This window comes from Eleginops maclovinus, chromosome 14 (assembly GCF_036324505.1).
Source record: "Eleginops maclovinus isolate JMC-PN-2008 ecotype Puerto Natales chromosome 14, JC_Emac_rtc_rv5, whole genome shotgun sequence".
In the NCBI taxonomy this organism is placed as follows: domain Eukaryota; kingdom Metazoa; phylum Chordata; class Actinopteri; order Perciformes; family Eleginopidae; genus Eleginops; species Eleginops maclovinus.
The window spans coordinates 2615492-2629436 of NC_086362.1; the positions used below are offsets into that span (position 1 = coordinate 2615492).

Consider the following 13945-nt stretch of genomic DNA (forward strand, 5'->3'; position numbering starts at 1 on the left):
GGATCAGCAGGGGTAATCCTCAGATCTTCCAGGATGCCATCTGTAGTTTAAGCACTTTATTGTATTGCATCGCTAGGGGGCGCTGTGGGTTTGTTTACGCATCACACCACTGATTCACTTTAATGAGACACACAATGAATTTACACTGAATTTGATCACCAAAATGTTATATTGCATCAAAATAAAGTAGACTCTGGTTATTCTTCAACTATAAGCACCAAATAAACTTTATTTCTGAGCAAATAAAACACTAAAACAAAGGGGAAACCATTTGAAAGTTGAATTATTTGAAGATTTAAAGAAAATGTTATATTTTAATTTGCACATCAGATCACTTTTTGACTACAGACAGTAAGAGGAAGTCCCCAAATCCAACTTTGGAAACAGAGTCCCTCTCAAAGGAGTCACCCGGTTCAGAGAGAACACAGTCTGTGATTATCCAGGGAAGGTTTTGAGAACACTTTGAGATCGTTTCCTTTCCTCTGGTGTTTCCTTTCCTCTCCTCAGAGGAAACTTAGATTTTAATTTGGTGTAGAGTAATCTTGTAAACCAGAGTCACTGCTTTATATTCGGTGTATTTAAGTCGTCTCTATTGTTTACTGTCAGTTATTCACTTGTTTCTATGTTCATTTTTCATCTCCTTTCTCTTGTTTCCTTCTCTTGTTTCCTTTCCTCTCTTTTAAGAGGGAACACTTTGCATCCAGCTCTAGTTTACATTTGGTTTCATTTACCATCACGTTGGTATTTTTCCCGAACCAAATTAAGGCTTAAATACGTGCTGTTGATTATTTCTGGGAGAGTATTTCAGCTTTTTTCTAATATTGATTCATCCATCCTCTCCTCCTATCCTCCCTTCCTTAATTTCCTCTCCTCACTTCGGTTTCCTCTCCTCGTCAAACTGAGAGACGGGGGAAGCGACGGAGGAGGAAATGAAGGAGAGAGATTATCTGCTGCTGACGGACGCTTTCTGTAGATCCCAGCTCTGCTGAGTCACCGCGTCTCGCCCTCCATACACGCACACACACACACACACACACACACACACACACACACACACACACACACACACACACACACACACACACACACACACACACACACACACACACTGGGATAATCTGAATGAACACTTTCAATAGCCCTCTTTCGTGTCTTTTAGGTTTTATTGGGAACGTTGAGTCACGACTCCAACACAAGATATCTTCCCATGCATATCATGACCTCCCTATTTCTTCTTTGAAAGCTGTTCCTGTTTTTCGGCTTTCCGTTTCTTGTTCAGAGCGATTTCAGCCATCTGCAGGCCGTGGGCCATTTGCCTTTAGGGATGAAAAGGACCAAGTCAAGACAAAATGCAAAACAATTACAGACATTCCTCTTATATTTGAGCAAAAAAATATGAGTTATGTGATTTAATTTAATGAATTTGTCCGTGCAAACACCAACTTTAGAAAAACCTTGCTTTTCTCATTCTTTTCTGCCAGCCAAACCTGATATTGACTGTTTATTCTAGTCTGTTCTTGCAGGACTTAGACACATTCATAGGGGGATGAAGTGGCAATCTTGCAGGACAGTAAAGGAGTTGAGAAGATTAAGAATAAGGAATCAGAAAGACAGTTGTTCCTGTACCCGCTCTTGACCTCTGGAGGAACAGGAAGTGGTTTGTTGAATCCCTCTTTCCCTACGAGCCAGTACGTCTCCTCTACTCCTTTCCCCTGACACAACGAGACACAGAGGCGTTAACAGACTAGCCTTCATCCATGTGCAGAAATCTCTGTTGTCCAAATTAAATGTCTGTACCTTTACTTCAGTCTTTCCTCTTAATTCGAGTTTGTAGCCGACATTTAAATCCCGCAGGACCTTCGCTGTGCTCTGGTGGATGTGGATCCTGTAGGCTGAACAATAAGTCACATGATTATCAGACAGTTGCTTTATTTGAACTCATAGTGTTTTATTTTGTACGTACGCAGGCCGGTGGACTCCATACGAGAGGCGGTGGTGACTGTGTCTCCAAACAGACAGTAGCGAGGCATGGTGAGACCCACAACACCTGCTACACATGGACCTATAACACACACAATTCAATTTTAATTCAATGAAGATGGCGTCCCAAAATGTCCCCCAAAAAAATCTGATTAAAACAATAAAAATGTTGGATAATTTTTTCCAAATTTCGACTTTATAAAATGGAAAAAAAATGGGAGAGAAAAAGTGTGAATTTATAATAATATCAAACATTTATCTTTGCCCTTCTTCCGGCCTCACCTGTGTGCAGTCCTATCCGGATCCTGACAGGAACGTCGGGCATGTGCCTCATTTTGAAAGTTCCCACGGCGCTCAGGATGTCCAGCGACATGTTGGCTATCTCTGCAGCGTGGCGGTCATCGTTGGGGACGGGAAGTCCTGAAGCCACCATGTAAGCATCACCGATCGTCTCCACCTGGAAGAGTGTTCATGATTATAGAAAGGTGGCCTGTGTTATTCCTGTGAGTGATTTCCTGTATTCCATCAGAGAGATTGAAGCACCTTGTAGACGTCGTGGTTTCCTATGATGGCGTCGAACAGTGTGTACAGGTCGTTGAGCAGGTCCACCACCTCGATGGGTTCGCTGTGGGCTGAGATGGTGGTGAAGCCCACGATGTCGCTGAAGTAGAGTGTCACGTTGTCGAAGTGCTCCGGCTCCACCGTGCCGCCAACCTTCAAGACCTCTGCCACAGACCTGCAGGGGAGAGAGAGAGTCAAGCATCTGCAGGTGTGTGTTTAATCTGTAGGTGTGTTTGCTCTACTCACGGAGGAAGCATCTGAGTCAGCAGCTTCTCCGTCTTCTGCTTCTCGATCTCCAGCTCCTCCGTCCTCTCTCTGATCAGCTCCTCCAGGTTAGACGAGTACTGCTCCAGCATCCGCAGCATGGAGTCTATGATGTTGGTCTTCTTCCCCTTGTTGATGTTCTTGAACTGAGTAAAAAAGACAAGACATAACAGGCTCAACAGATTAGGAGGAGCCTAGAAGTATTGCCTTCTAAAATCATCCAAATGAATTCATTCCCAGACTCTCAAAATGATTTTTACCAAAGAAAAAACTCACAATTTTCAATTTAATATGCTATTTGGTTGTTTTAAGATATGAAATACATCACAAAGAACATTTTGAGCCGTGCATCAAGTTAAAGGGGCAGCATCTGGTCGGTTTAATACACTAAAGAAGGGTTTTAAATGAAGATTCGATAGAGTTGTACAGCATTTAATCAGTTATTTAGTGCAAAATGTCGTTAAAACCTGGTCAAAGATCTCCTCAAAGCCCAGTCTGTTGACGGGCTGTTCCTTCCAGCACTGCTTCATCAGCTGGATGCACTCTAACGGGGCGTAGTCCGGACTGACCACCGGGCGAAACAGAGGAGGGGGGTTACGCACCCTCTCTAGTATCTCTGAAACACAGAATCACAGAAACATGAGAAAATAGTGGGACACTTTTAAAAATCGAAATCTTTTGAAATAAAACAGACTTTTGGAAAAAGGCAGATTTTTTTGGAAAAAGTGAACATTTTGTGTGTGTGTGTGTGTGTGTGTGTGTGTGTGTGTGTGTGTGTGTGTGTGTGTGTCTGTGTCTGTTTGTGTGTGTGTGTGTGTGTGTGTGTGTGTGTGTGTGTGTGTGTGTGTGTGTGTGTGTGTGTGTGTGTGTGTGTGTGTGTGTGTGTGTTTGTGTGTTATATTGCCTGTGGCGGTGAGGTCCATCATGCAGAACGGGGGCCCTCGGATCACCACCTCCTGCATGATGATGGCGAAGCTGTACACGTCTCCGGATGGAGTCCCTCTGAGCTCCGGCTGGGGGCTCCTCAGGATCTCTGGAGCCGTCCACAGCAGCTCTGCAGAGTATAACGTCTGAGTAAATGCACCTTACAGCCCACCACTGAATGACTGATAAGGTGATGTTCCTCTCACCCTCTGCAGGCTGTTCTGTGTAGGGGAACCTCTGAGCCTCCAGAATCTCGCTGTAGCCGTAGTCTGTGACCTTCAGGACGAATCGGCCGTCCACCACACAGTTACGGGACTTGAGACGACAGTGGGACACCCCGCGGTGATGGAGGTACTTCATACCCTGAGACAGAAAAGAAAACAGATTTGTTTGAGCAGCTGTGGTCTTTGCTTTAAATGTCTAATCCCATCACAAACTGACTTTAATGAGATCCAGCAGCAGCGAGGACTTGAACATCCAGTCCAGTTTGACGTCCTCGTTGAACAGCAGGTCCTCCAGACTTCCCCGGGAGCAGAACTCCGTCACGATGGCGAAGATGCCGCAGTCGTGGAAGAAGCCCAGGAAGGGGTTCACGTTCTCATGACGCATGTCCCTCATCTGCAGCCCAAAAACACGGCGCTATAAGACGCTGGTCTCTGTTGTAAGCTGGTTTTTAACAAGAATGCCACGTACCAGTTCAAACACGTTGCTGGTTTTAGGGTTGATGCTGCTGAACAAACCATCGGGAAGTCTCTTCAGCCAGGCCCAGTCTCCCTGCAGGACGGATTCAAATTCAAAAGACCGGTCTTACCGTCCATACTGTGTATGGAAGCTGAGGGTCTCACCTGGAAGATGACGATGTTGGAGTTCTCGTAGGTCGCCGGGGTTTGGGACGAGACGGGCGATGAGCTCCTGATGAAGCTCGCCCGGCTGTCCTCCTGACTCAGCTTCTGTAAGGGTCGGAGGTCAGGATGTGGATTAGTTTTAAATAAATAAGTCCTGCATGAAGTCCAGAAGCATCAAGGTATGCATAAATATTGACCGATTCATCTCTAAAGTTGGTGCTCAGTTTATTATTTTTTATTATTATTATTATTTATCTGATTTAAATAATAACGTCACAATTTCCTCCTCCAGTTTTTTAACCAGCTCAAATCAAAGCGTGACTCGTCCAGTACTCGTGTCCGACCTTGGTGCTTAACGACGGGTTGATGAAGGTGACGTCAGCCTGAGTCAGCAGAATCCTGTTCGGACCTTTGAACAATCGGATCTGGTTGAGACGTCGCCTGGGCAACAAGAGACAGCAGGATAGAATGTCATGAAGAAACAGCTGTTCGTCCAAAACAGCTTCACAAAATCTAGACCTTATTAAAAAATCTACCTGGATATTGTGCTTTTGTATTTAGATGATAGTTAAGATGATGCAGACTATCGCGCCTACCTGATGCAGTAGATTAACGCCACTCCAAACACAAAGGCGGCAATCATCCCCAGGAACATGTTGATGGTCGGGAACAGATCCACGCCTGGAGCGGGAAAAAGGTCTCTTGATTTCTGATTGAAAATATTACATTTCTAAAGGAAATTAACCAATAAAAATGAGTAGTTAACATTTCCTATGACCTTTAAACAGCTTAAACTATGATTCAGTTTAAAAATATGTGCATTTTTGAACCTTTAAACCCTCTCATGAGAATGGAAACTGTGCACGTCGGATCTCAAGTGATCTATTTATACGCACATAAACTGAGAGCACCGGCAGGAATATATTTATTTGTATTAAAGCCATTAAATTAGACAGTAAACACCATGCAGCATGCACCAATGTATCGTGTGTGTGTGTGTGTGTGTGTGTGTATATGTTCCTGACCCCCTGAGCAGATGACTCCAGGAGTAAACCAGCAGGAGGCGTCCTTCCTGGGTCCGTAGCCGCGAGGGAAGTGGATATCTCGGCCCAGGAAACGCATCATACCGGCCTCCATGTCGATGCTGATGAATAACACAAAGCATTCTTTGATTTAACTCTAAATATATCTTAAAATATACATGCAAACTCCGACTATAGACTGCAAAATGTAATGGTATGGTCTTTGAACTCAGCATCGTGCGATTTCTCAACAAAACTCGAGTGGATTCAAAGTTTTTCCACATAAATAAAAGCCTGTTTTGACTTTCTTTTACCTCACTTGCTTTTCCCTCTGTCCTCAGTGCTTATAGTATACCTGTAGGTTGGCTTCAGCTCCCAGGACAGTCCGTCAGTGTCCAGTATGACGTATTCCAGCAGAGCTGCTCCCGAGCCGTCTGTTTTTATGGGGTGACTGAAGCCCTGCGACAAAGAGGAAGATAAACAGGTGGAAATGCCTTTTTCAATGATGATCTTTTTATCATGCTATCCAGCCTGAAGAGCTCAGTTTGGATTCTGGAAATCTGAGTTAAATCTAAACAGTAATAGTGTTAAATATTCCTGTATATTTTCTATACTGTGGGTCTTACTCCCGCCTCTTTCCCTACCTGGAAGTCCAGGTTGCGTGTGTGTGTTGCCAGGTTTCCCCCTGACATCCACTCCCCAGCCTCCCGAACCCGATGCACGGCGTGAGCCACGAAGAGGACAGAGCTGTAGATGGTGCCGAATAGAGGAGACACCTGCAGGACACACAGAGGCATCAAAAAAAGTTGCACACGGTCTTCTTTCTTTCTGTCTCTGCAGCTCCAGGCATCACCTGCTCAGGCATCAGCGTCTTCGCCACCTCCCCCCTCTCCACGGCCTCCCTGTATGCCTCGTAGAAGGACACCTGCTGGGAGTCGATGGTGACGGTCAGCACGGCGTCGTAGGCCCTCAGTAGTTTACTGTTCCTCTTCAGAGCGGGGTAGGTGATGTTTCTGTACGGCAGGCTGTAGAGCAGAGTGTCGTACGGGACGAACACCAGCGAGCCGTCGGTCAGCTGCAGGTCGTAGGCCGCCTCCAGCAGCTGCTTCTGAACGCCACCGCCCATCAGAGCCGAGTGCATGCAGAGGATCACAACTACAACCAAACAGGAGGACTGTTTACTCAGGGTTTATTTATTTAAAACAATTAAGAGGAAAAAGTTAGGATCCTTTCTGAGAGTCTCGACAGCAGAAAAAACCTTGAACTCGCCTCGGATTTCCCTCATTTTGCGGAGCTTGATCAGAGTTCTTCGGATGCTGTGAGGTGTGTTTTCCAGAATACTGACCAACCTGACCGGAAGACCGTGACTCCTTAAGGAATCAGAAACCTGGACGGGACATAGAAAACACAAGGACACAATCAATGGAGAGAAGAAGCAGAAAAAGAGAGCAGATTTCCCCAAAAAATGCTGCATTTTAGCAATAATTTCCCAGTAAAAGCGTTGGAGTTGACTTTAAAATTTGATGTATTATGTCCCTTCACTGATGGTTCCTCTGCCGTCCATCACTTTCATTGGATTGCACTTAAATTCTCCTTCTACTGGACTAACCTTGATGGCCGTCTCCACCCAGACGTCCTCAGCAGAAGTGATGATGGCGATGTTGGCCCACCTGAAGTAGTTGACGATGCTGAGCAGCACCTGGCTGGGCCTCGGCATGGAGCGGGCGAACGTCGGGTGGCTCCGAACATCGTCCAGCTCATCGCCGACACAACCGAAAGAAAACAAGGCCTGCAGGGGAGAGGAGCAGACATTTTGCAGCAGGAATAGACTGTCATTTCTACCTTAAGATGATCCAAAACACTGACCTTGTTCCAGCCTTTGCTCAGCATCGAAGCAGCGTCACAGTATCCGGGGTTTGCTGGTCCGATGAACGCTGAAGCCTTCGTGTGGAAACCAAGGAACTTCTCCAGCGCCCTGGATGTCTCACATGGCTCCTGAAGAATGACAATCAATGCACCAATCAGAGAGTTCAATGCACATTACTGTCTCATGTCTGATAGAGGCGATGAAGCGGCGTACCTGCAGCACGGTGTAGTCGAAGGTTGCACCGTAGGACAGAGAGCGGTCCTTGTTGATGCGGTTTACGGCGAGCTGTGCAGCCACGCTAGGGAGGGCCTTTGCAAAGAGAGGGTCGCATCCCCAAGGCCCGACAATCCCTACCCGGAAAAAGGATGCATGCACCGGGCAGGGAATGAAACACAGGAGGACCGGGAGGAACCTCAGGAGGGATGAGAGGCGGGATAAAGTAGGGTGTTTGTCTGGTGTCTGCCTCCCTTTCAGAGGTGAGGAGAAGATGGATTGTGGTTGCATCTCAACGTTTAAAACCTCCAGAGCTCACAGGAATCTGGAGGAAGACGGTCTGAAGATGCTGGAACGATAAAGGGTGTGGAAGAAGAAGTGAAAGAGGTGGGTTTGTGGATTATAAGTAGTCAGAGGTGGAAGCCAAAAACTCTACTTCTTACCCTTCTAATGCTCAGATAGTTCATATTAAAATGTACTTTAATCTACTCATGCATCTATTCATTAAAAGGACTCCTACCATCGATGAGACGGGCGGGTCTTGCTTCGTTTCGAGGGAAATCCAAGGCTACATCCTCTTTTGTTTACGTCCATAAAGATGGAAAGCTGTCCATGATAAAGCAAGGTGTGTGTTACTGCATCACACGTAACTCAGCGGTGTGTGTGTGAGAGACGACCTACAACACGTGTGTGACCTGTCCTGTCAGATTATATCTAATCCAATCAAGTCTGTCTGAGGTCAAGTGAAAATGATGATGATGGTGTGTGTGTGTGTGTGTGTGTGTGTGTGTGTGTGTGTGTGTGTGTGTGTGTGTGTGTGTGTGTGTGTACAGCATAGGAAACACAGGTTTTACCCTCCAGATAAGTCCTGTTAGATTTGATTTACGTTATATTTTTACAGCCTCCCGTGCACAGGAATGCAGCCGCCGCGGTCCACTGCGGTTTATACGCACACATGGTATTTATATCAGCTTTTACTGTAAGAACCAGATGTACAGAATCACTTTTTAATATCTAAAGATGTATTCTAGCTTCACACGATTCAGGGAAGCCACGTACGGAACAACTTCTCATCGGGCTGCTCTTTGGGTTTCATTATAGGCCAAATATAATGTGAATAACTGCTATTATTAAGGCTTTTTAAGTCAAAAAAAGCCTGGGGTTGGTGTTAATATTCAGACAAAAAAACACCGATTTCCTCGTAGAAAGGTTGTACATATCCAGGAGAACAAACATGAATATTCTCTGAAATGAAGACGTACAGTTTTAGAGAAAAGAGACTCATTAATGTTGGCCTACGACAATAAAAACCCTGATATTCTAAATTCTAAATTAGTTAAAGCTACACGTTTAGGAGAAAAAACATTGTTCAAAAACATGGATAAACATGGACTTTTCCTTATATTCCCCTTCATGAAACACAGGACAGTGCTTCTCTGAAAGCTAGAGGGCAGCATGACACTGTCCTCTCCTCTCTGTCCCCTGACGCTGTGTGTGGAGCGCTCTGGAAAAGCACGAATCCAAATATAAAGCAGATATGTTCCCCTCTCTGCAGTGTGATAAAAAGTTGCACAATGTGACGGAATAAATCTGGCATTCTTGCAGAGCAAGCGTCACTGTGAGCTATTTTTATTCCATCGGGCTCTCCCTCTCCTTTGGGGTTCCTGTGATGCAAACACACATTCAGTGAGATGAATACAGAGTGGGATTAAACTGCTGGTGTGTGTTTTATTTTACTATAAGGGGGTCAAAGGTTTGCATGAGAAAGCTGAAACTTGACTCGACCAACATCACGTGAAAAACCAAAACAAATCAGTCCAGATGTGCAGTCTCCATTATTCCTGCAGTGCATGCTTTAAAACTTTTACTTTTGCACATTTAAAAACACTTTTGTGTGATTTAGCAAATGAGACAATTGACCAAACTCATGGAGATGATTAAGATGTTAAACCCTGATTCAAACACTACTCTATGCCACTAAAAATCAACCAAAAAACGACTTTTTCTTTTTTTCTGGTGTAAACTATATGCACGCTTTAGCAAAAGCTCCACAAAAAGAATGCTTTATTTTAAGAGTCATGAGCCTAAAAGATGGGACATTAAACTGAATGGCCTTTTTACTCATAAAACAATATGATTATTAAGGTAGAAACAACCTTAACGCAAAGAGTTTTAAAGTAGGTTGTGTTTGATAAAGTTTCCCACTCTTTTCTGACTGTTAGTATATTTAGTTTTCCACATCAAAGGAAGCTGGAGCTGTTTTCCTTCCTCCCTCGGAGTTCATCCGCAGGTTAGTACACATGCAGAGCGTCCTCTTATGTCCAGGCGTTGACAGTCCCATAAGCGACCCTTTGGTTTGATCACAAGCTCTTTTCTTTTCTCAATGGCGCTCGTCTTTATGAAACGCTCACCGATGGAGGGGGCCCCTCGTTCTCAAGACTGACCGGCACCATGCTGAGAAATATATTGCTGCAGGTTTATGCAACATGACAGTCGAAATGTGGGTTATAAATCTCAAATATAGACTGTTTAAGATGCTAAAGGAGCTTTGTTCTTCCGCAAATATAGACTGGAGATCAAATCCATGAAGGTTAGAGCAATAACTGGGACCTTTTTCGTCACTTCAGCTCTAAAAATGACCCTTTTCTGTCATAAAAGTGACATTTTTAGGTGAGTTTAAACAACAGGACTTCATAACTAAAGGATCCCTATTGTGCTCTTTTGGGTTTCCCTTTCCTTTGGTGTGTTATATAGGTTTAAGTGCATGTTAATGGTCTGCAAAGGCTTAAATCCACCACAAAAATAGCATAATAGGTACCCGTTTAAGGACTGAAGGTGGGGCAAAAATACAATAGTTGCAATAAATCAGTCAAACTTTTGGTTATACCTGTTATTCTCTTCAATCCAAACTAATTACAAGCTATCGAACTATACTGAATCTCATTGCAAAAGTTGACAGAATGAAGGTTTAACAATATGTGTAATGAACAGGGATGATAATTATAATCCAAAACATGCAATTTAAGGCAATTAATGTCACCTTTTTGTCACTTCAGCTCTAAAATGTCACTTTTCTGCCATAAAATGCTTATTTAAACAACAAGACTTCATAATTAAAGGAGCCCTGTTGCGCTTTTTGGGGTTTGCCTTCCCTGTAGTGTGTTAAATTGGTTTTAGTGTATGTAAATGGTCTGCAAAAGCCAAAATCCACCTTATATTAGCATAATAATGGATGTTTTTGCAATATTTGAGTCAAACTTTGAGTTGTATTTGTTCTTGTCTCCAATCCAAAACCTTTATAAACTACTAGAACTGTACTTGATCTCATTGCCGCTCACTTTGATTGAGCTGCACTTACTTTCCTCTTTGACACCACATACTGTATGTTAATAGCAGTCGATTGCTCATTGACTTGTGTTGAAACATCCATTCAGAGCCTTTCTTCTCCAGTCTGCAAGTCTCCCTTATCTGATGGGGACTGAAATCTGACCACACATGAAAGGAGGGTCGCTGAAAAGTCAGAAATGCATCAAAAGCGGAGCGACCCCTGCCACCCAGAAACACACACACACACACACACACACACACACACACACACACACACACACACACACACACACACACACACACACACACACACACACACACACACACACACACACACAGTCTAAATCTGTAACACAATCAAAGTAAACGTGTGTTTTCTGCAGTTTAGAGTCACCATGTCTCCCAGAATCTGCTCCTCTGTGCAGGATGTGTTCGTAAAGCAGATAAATCAGTGATCGTGACTCATCCTCCGACTCCTTTCTGCATGTTTATCTTGCACAGACACAAAGATATAAACCCGTCTTAACGTTCCTAACCTGCACCTCTTAGGAAGAGACTCTCCCAAACACAAATACAGTTTCCCCATGGTTGACTTTTCTTTCTGGCTTAGCGTCCGGGAGGCAGCTCGTGACTCCACCGTGGTTGCTGTTTATTTGTTATGGCAACTAGAAGATCCCTCTCTAATCTCCCATTGAGCTGCACTGAAACATCCAACCTTTGCTATTCGTAAAACAAGACATATATCTGAAAGATCTTTTGGATCAGAGCGTGATAAAGTGGAGTTACGTCACATTATCTACAGATGGTAGATGCTCAAGAGGATAATCCAGGAGATCAGATTGATATGAGGGTCTATGACTTTTGGAAACACTGCAACATTATAAATACCGTATAAAAAAAAGAGCTTTAATTCAGATTCAAGTCCAAATCCTAATGGCTTGCTATGACCTTTTTAGGTTGCAGTGTGTGTCTTATCTCGACGTGTTCCAGGGGGTTGCAACACAATGATGAAATGAGTGTTCACAAAAATCATTAGCTTATCTAAAATCAAATACAGGAACGGGAGTACGGAGAGCAAATGTTGAAATAAACTGATAAAGACTTAAAGGTCAGCTGCAAAATCCACTGTTTTTAAAACTCATTTATACACAGATGTAGCCATTAGCCCCGCCCACTTCATCACCTGAACCTCCCCCTATAGCAACATGGTGCTTTCTAAACCAATCACGTTGCGGAGGGGCATGGCCAGCAGCAGCTCATTAGCATTTAAAGCTACAGGGGTTTATGGGATGCTTCAATGATTGGTGTTTCAGCCAATCAGAGACAGGTTTGGTATACATATGAGACCCAGAGTTTCCACATCAAAACTATGTGTGAACATCTGTTTTTTTGAGAAGCGCCTATGGGTATGATTTGACAAATCCTTGGTATGAAAGTCCTGCAAAGTCTCAGAAAGGAGAGGGGGAGATTAGGCAAGCAGGGAGGGGAAATGGGAGGCTAAAAGGGTTACCCACTGGGAGCTCTGCAGCCAAAAATAGACAACAGGCCTCAGATATTCGTCATGCTTAACCCTGCCGCCAGAGTGTTGGTGAGAAATGAGAGGAGGGGGCTAAAAGGCAAAAAAACAGACACATGAGGTCTTGCTATTATTGTTTCCTGCTCCACATTAGTCAAACCTCTTCTCTGTCCTATGAAAACAAACCATTTTCATGAAGATCATGGCTACAGATCATATGTTAAATGGACTTCCTGGTGGAATTCCTGTGCTAAAACCTATCAAACGAGCTTCATAAAGTACATTTTGCAGATTGGAAAGTCCTTAAAACATAAATGCAAGACAATTTGAAGTGTTTCGAGCCTCTGATTGCTTAATTAAACATCAAAACCTCGGCTTTAAACGTCCTTTCTGTCGCATCACATCGGTATGTTGAATAAATCCTAATCCTTTACAAGCATTATTGCCTTCTAGTGGCTCCTTTATCTGTCACAGGGAGTCACCTTTGACCTCTTGTCCTAACCAGGAAGAGTGTGCACATGCCATCGCACCTACCTCATCTAAATCAGCAACATCTGCACACCTCGGTATGTAATGTCATATTGCAATTACCCACTATTAACGGCTCTCTGCAGGTCTTTTATCGGCCCATATTTAGTTCCAAGCTAGCATGTGAACCGAGCTATTTTAGGTTGGGTATATTTAAATTGTTGTTTTTGGTACGCATCAGAGTCAGGTTGGTCTTTTGAGCAATTTGTCCTGGTGTTTGGTGCTTAACAAGACATTTAGTCGGAGAAAAATACACATTACACGCAGACAATCAATGAAATATGTCAAAAAATGTTGAAATAATTGCATAAATACACATTAAATACATAAAAAATGACTTATATCTGGTTATAAATGCAGTTTTGTGCAGAAATGTGTGAAATACTGAGCAGGAAATGTGCAAAAGTCCCCCGTATGAAGGGATATGCAATGTATGGACATGATAGTAATCCAAATGATCCATGTTTGTTAACAGATATGGAGATAAAAGTCATTAAGTTTCAACCTTTGTCATGTGACTCGAGCTCCCTTTCATCTTAGTTTCTGGTCCTGAGCTGAAAGCTGTTTTCTCTCTGGACACACACTCTGATAATCTCTCATCACACACACTTTTCTGTCTTCTGTCAACACTTTAACCCGGAGACATCAGGGCTTACTCTCTGTCTTCTGTTTTATTTATCCCACGTTTGGTTTCACTTCCTAAAGTCTTCTGTCTTCCTCAAACCGTTGTGTCTACAGCCTACAGATAACACACACACACACACACACACACACACACACACACACACACACACACACACACACACACACACACACACACACACACACACACACACACGCTCACAGCTGGTTTCTGTCCTCCACACTGCTGCAGCTGCCGGCCACCAGACGCCCACAT

General features: G+C 43.8%; 1 protein-coding gene and 1 long non-coding RNA gene across 3 annotated transcripts; one reads left to right on the plus strand and one right to left on the minus strand.

The window, feature by feature from the left end:
* gc2 (guanylyl cyclase 2) lies at window positions 1–8331 on the minus strand. 2 transcript variants are annotated; one of them, XM_063900259.1, is made up of 24 exons: window positions 8197–8331; window positions 7677–8025; window positions 7463–7591; window positions 7206–7385; window positions 6866–6983; window positions 6450–6751; window positions 6241–6372; window positions 5952–6055; window positions 5600–5718; window positions 5171–5255; window positions 4919–5015; window positions 4575–4679; window positions 4423–4503; window positions 4171–4347; window positions 3936–4092; window positions 3710–3859; window positions 3273–3421; window positions 2788–2951; window positions 2524–2716; window positions 2263–2437; window positions 1964–2062; window positions 1798–1892; window positions 1627–1712; window positions 1–1316 (listed from the first exon to the last, which is right to left on the minus strand). In XM_063900259.1, the coding sequence occupies exons 2-24, from the start codon at window positions 7965–7967 to the stop codon at window positions 1226–1228; spliced, it is 3279 nt and encodes a 1092-aa protein (XP_063756329.1). In that variant the 5' UTR covers window positions 7968–8025; window positions 8197–8331; the 3' UTR covers window positions 1–1225. The 2 variants fall into 2 exon arrangements, 1 of the variants encoding a protein (XP_063756329.1); XR_010167255.1 differs by having other exon boundaries at window positions 1164–1316; window positions 1798–1885.
* Window positions 5862–8333, plus strand: LOC134875665 (uncharacterized). Its single transcript, XR_010167256.1, has 3 exons — window positions 5862–6080; window positions 6253–8063; window positions 8188–8333. It is a non-coding gene; the product is annotated as an uncharacterized LOC134875665 (long non-coding RNA).
* The last annotated feature ends 5612 nt before the right edge of the window (window positions 8334–13945 follow it).

Coding starts and splice junctions, on each gene's coding strand:
- gc2 (XM_063900259.1), bottom strand. CDS start 7,967: ATGCAACCACAATCCATCTTCTCCTCACCTCTGAAAGGGAGGCAGACA. Junction 5,016..5,170: donor GCGTTAATCTACTGCATCAG/GTAGGCGCGATA, acceptor CTTGTTGCCCAG/GCGACGTCTCAACCAGATCC. Junction 2,438..2,523: donor GAAACCACGACGTCTACAAG/GTGCTTCAATCT, acceptor ACACTCTTCCAG/GTGGAGACGATCGGTGATGC.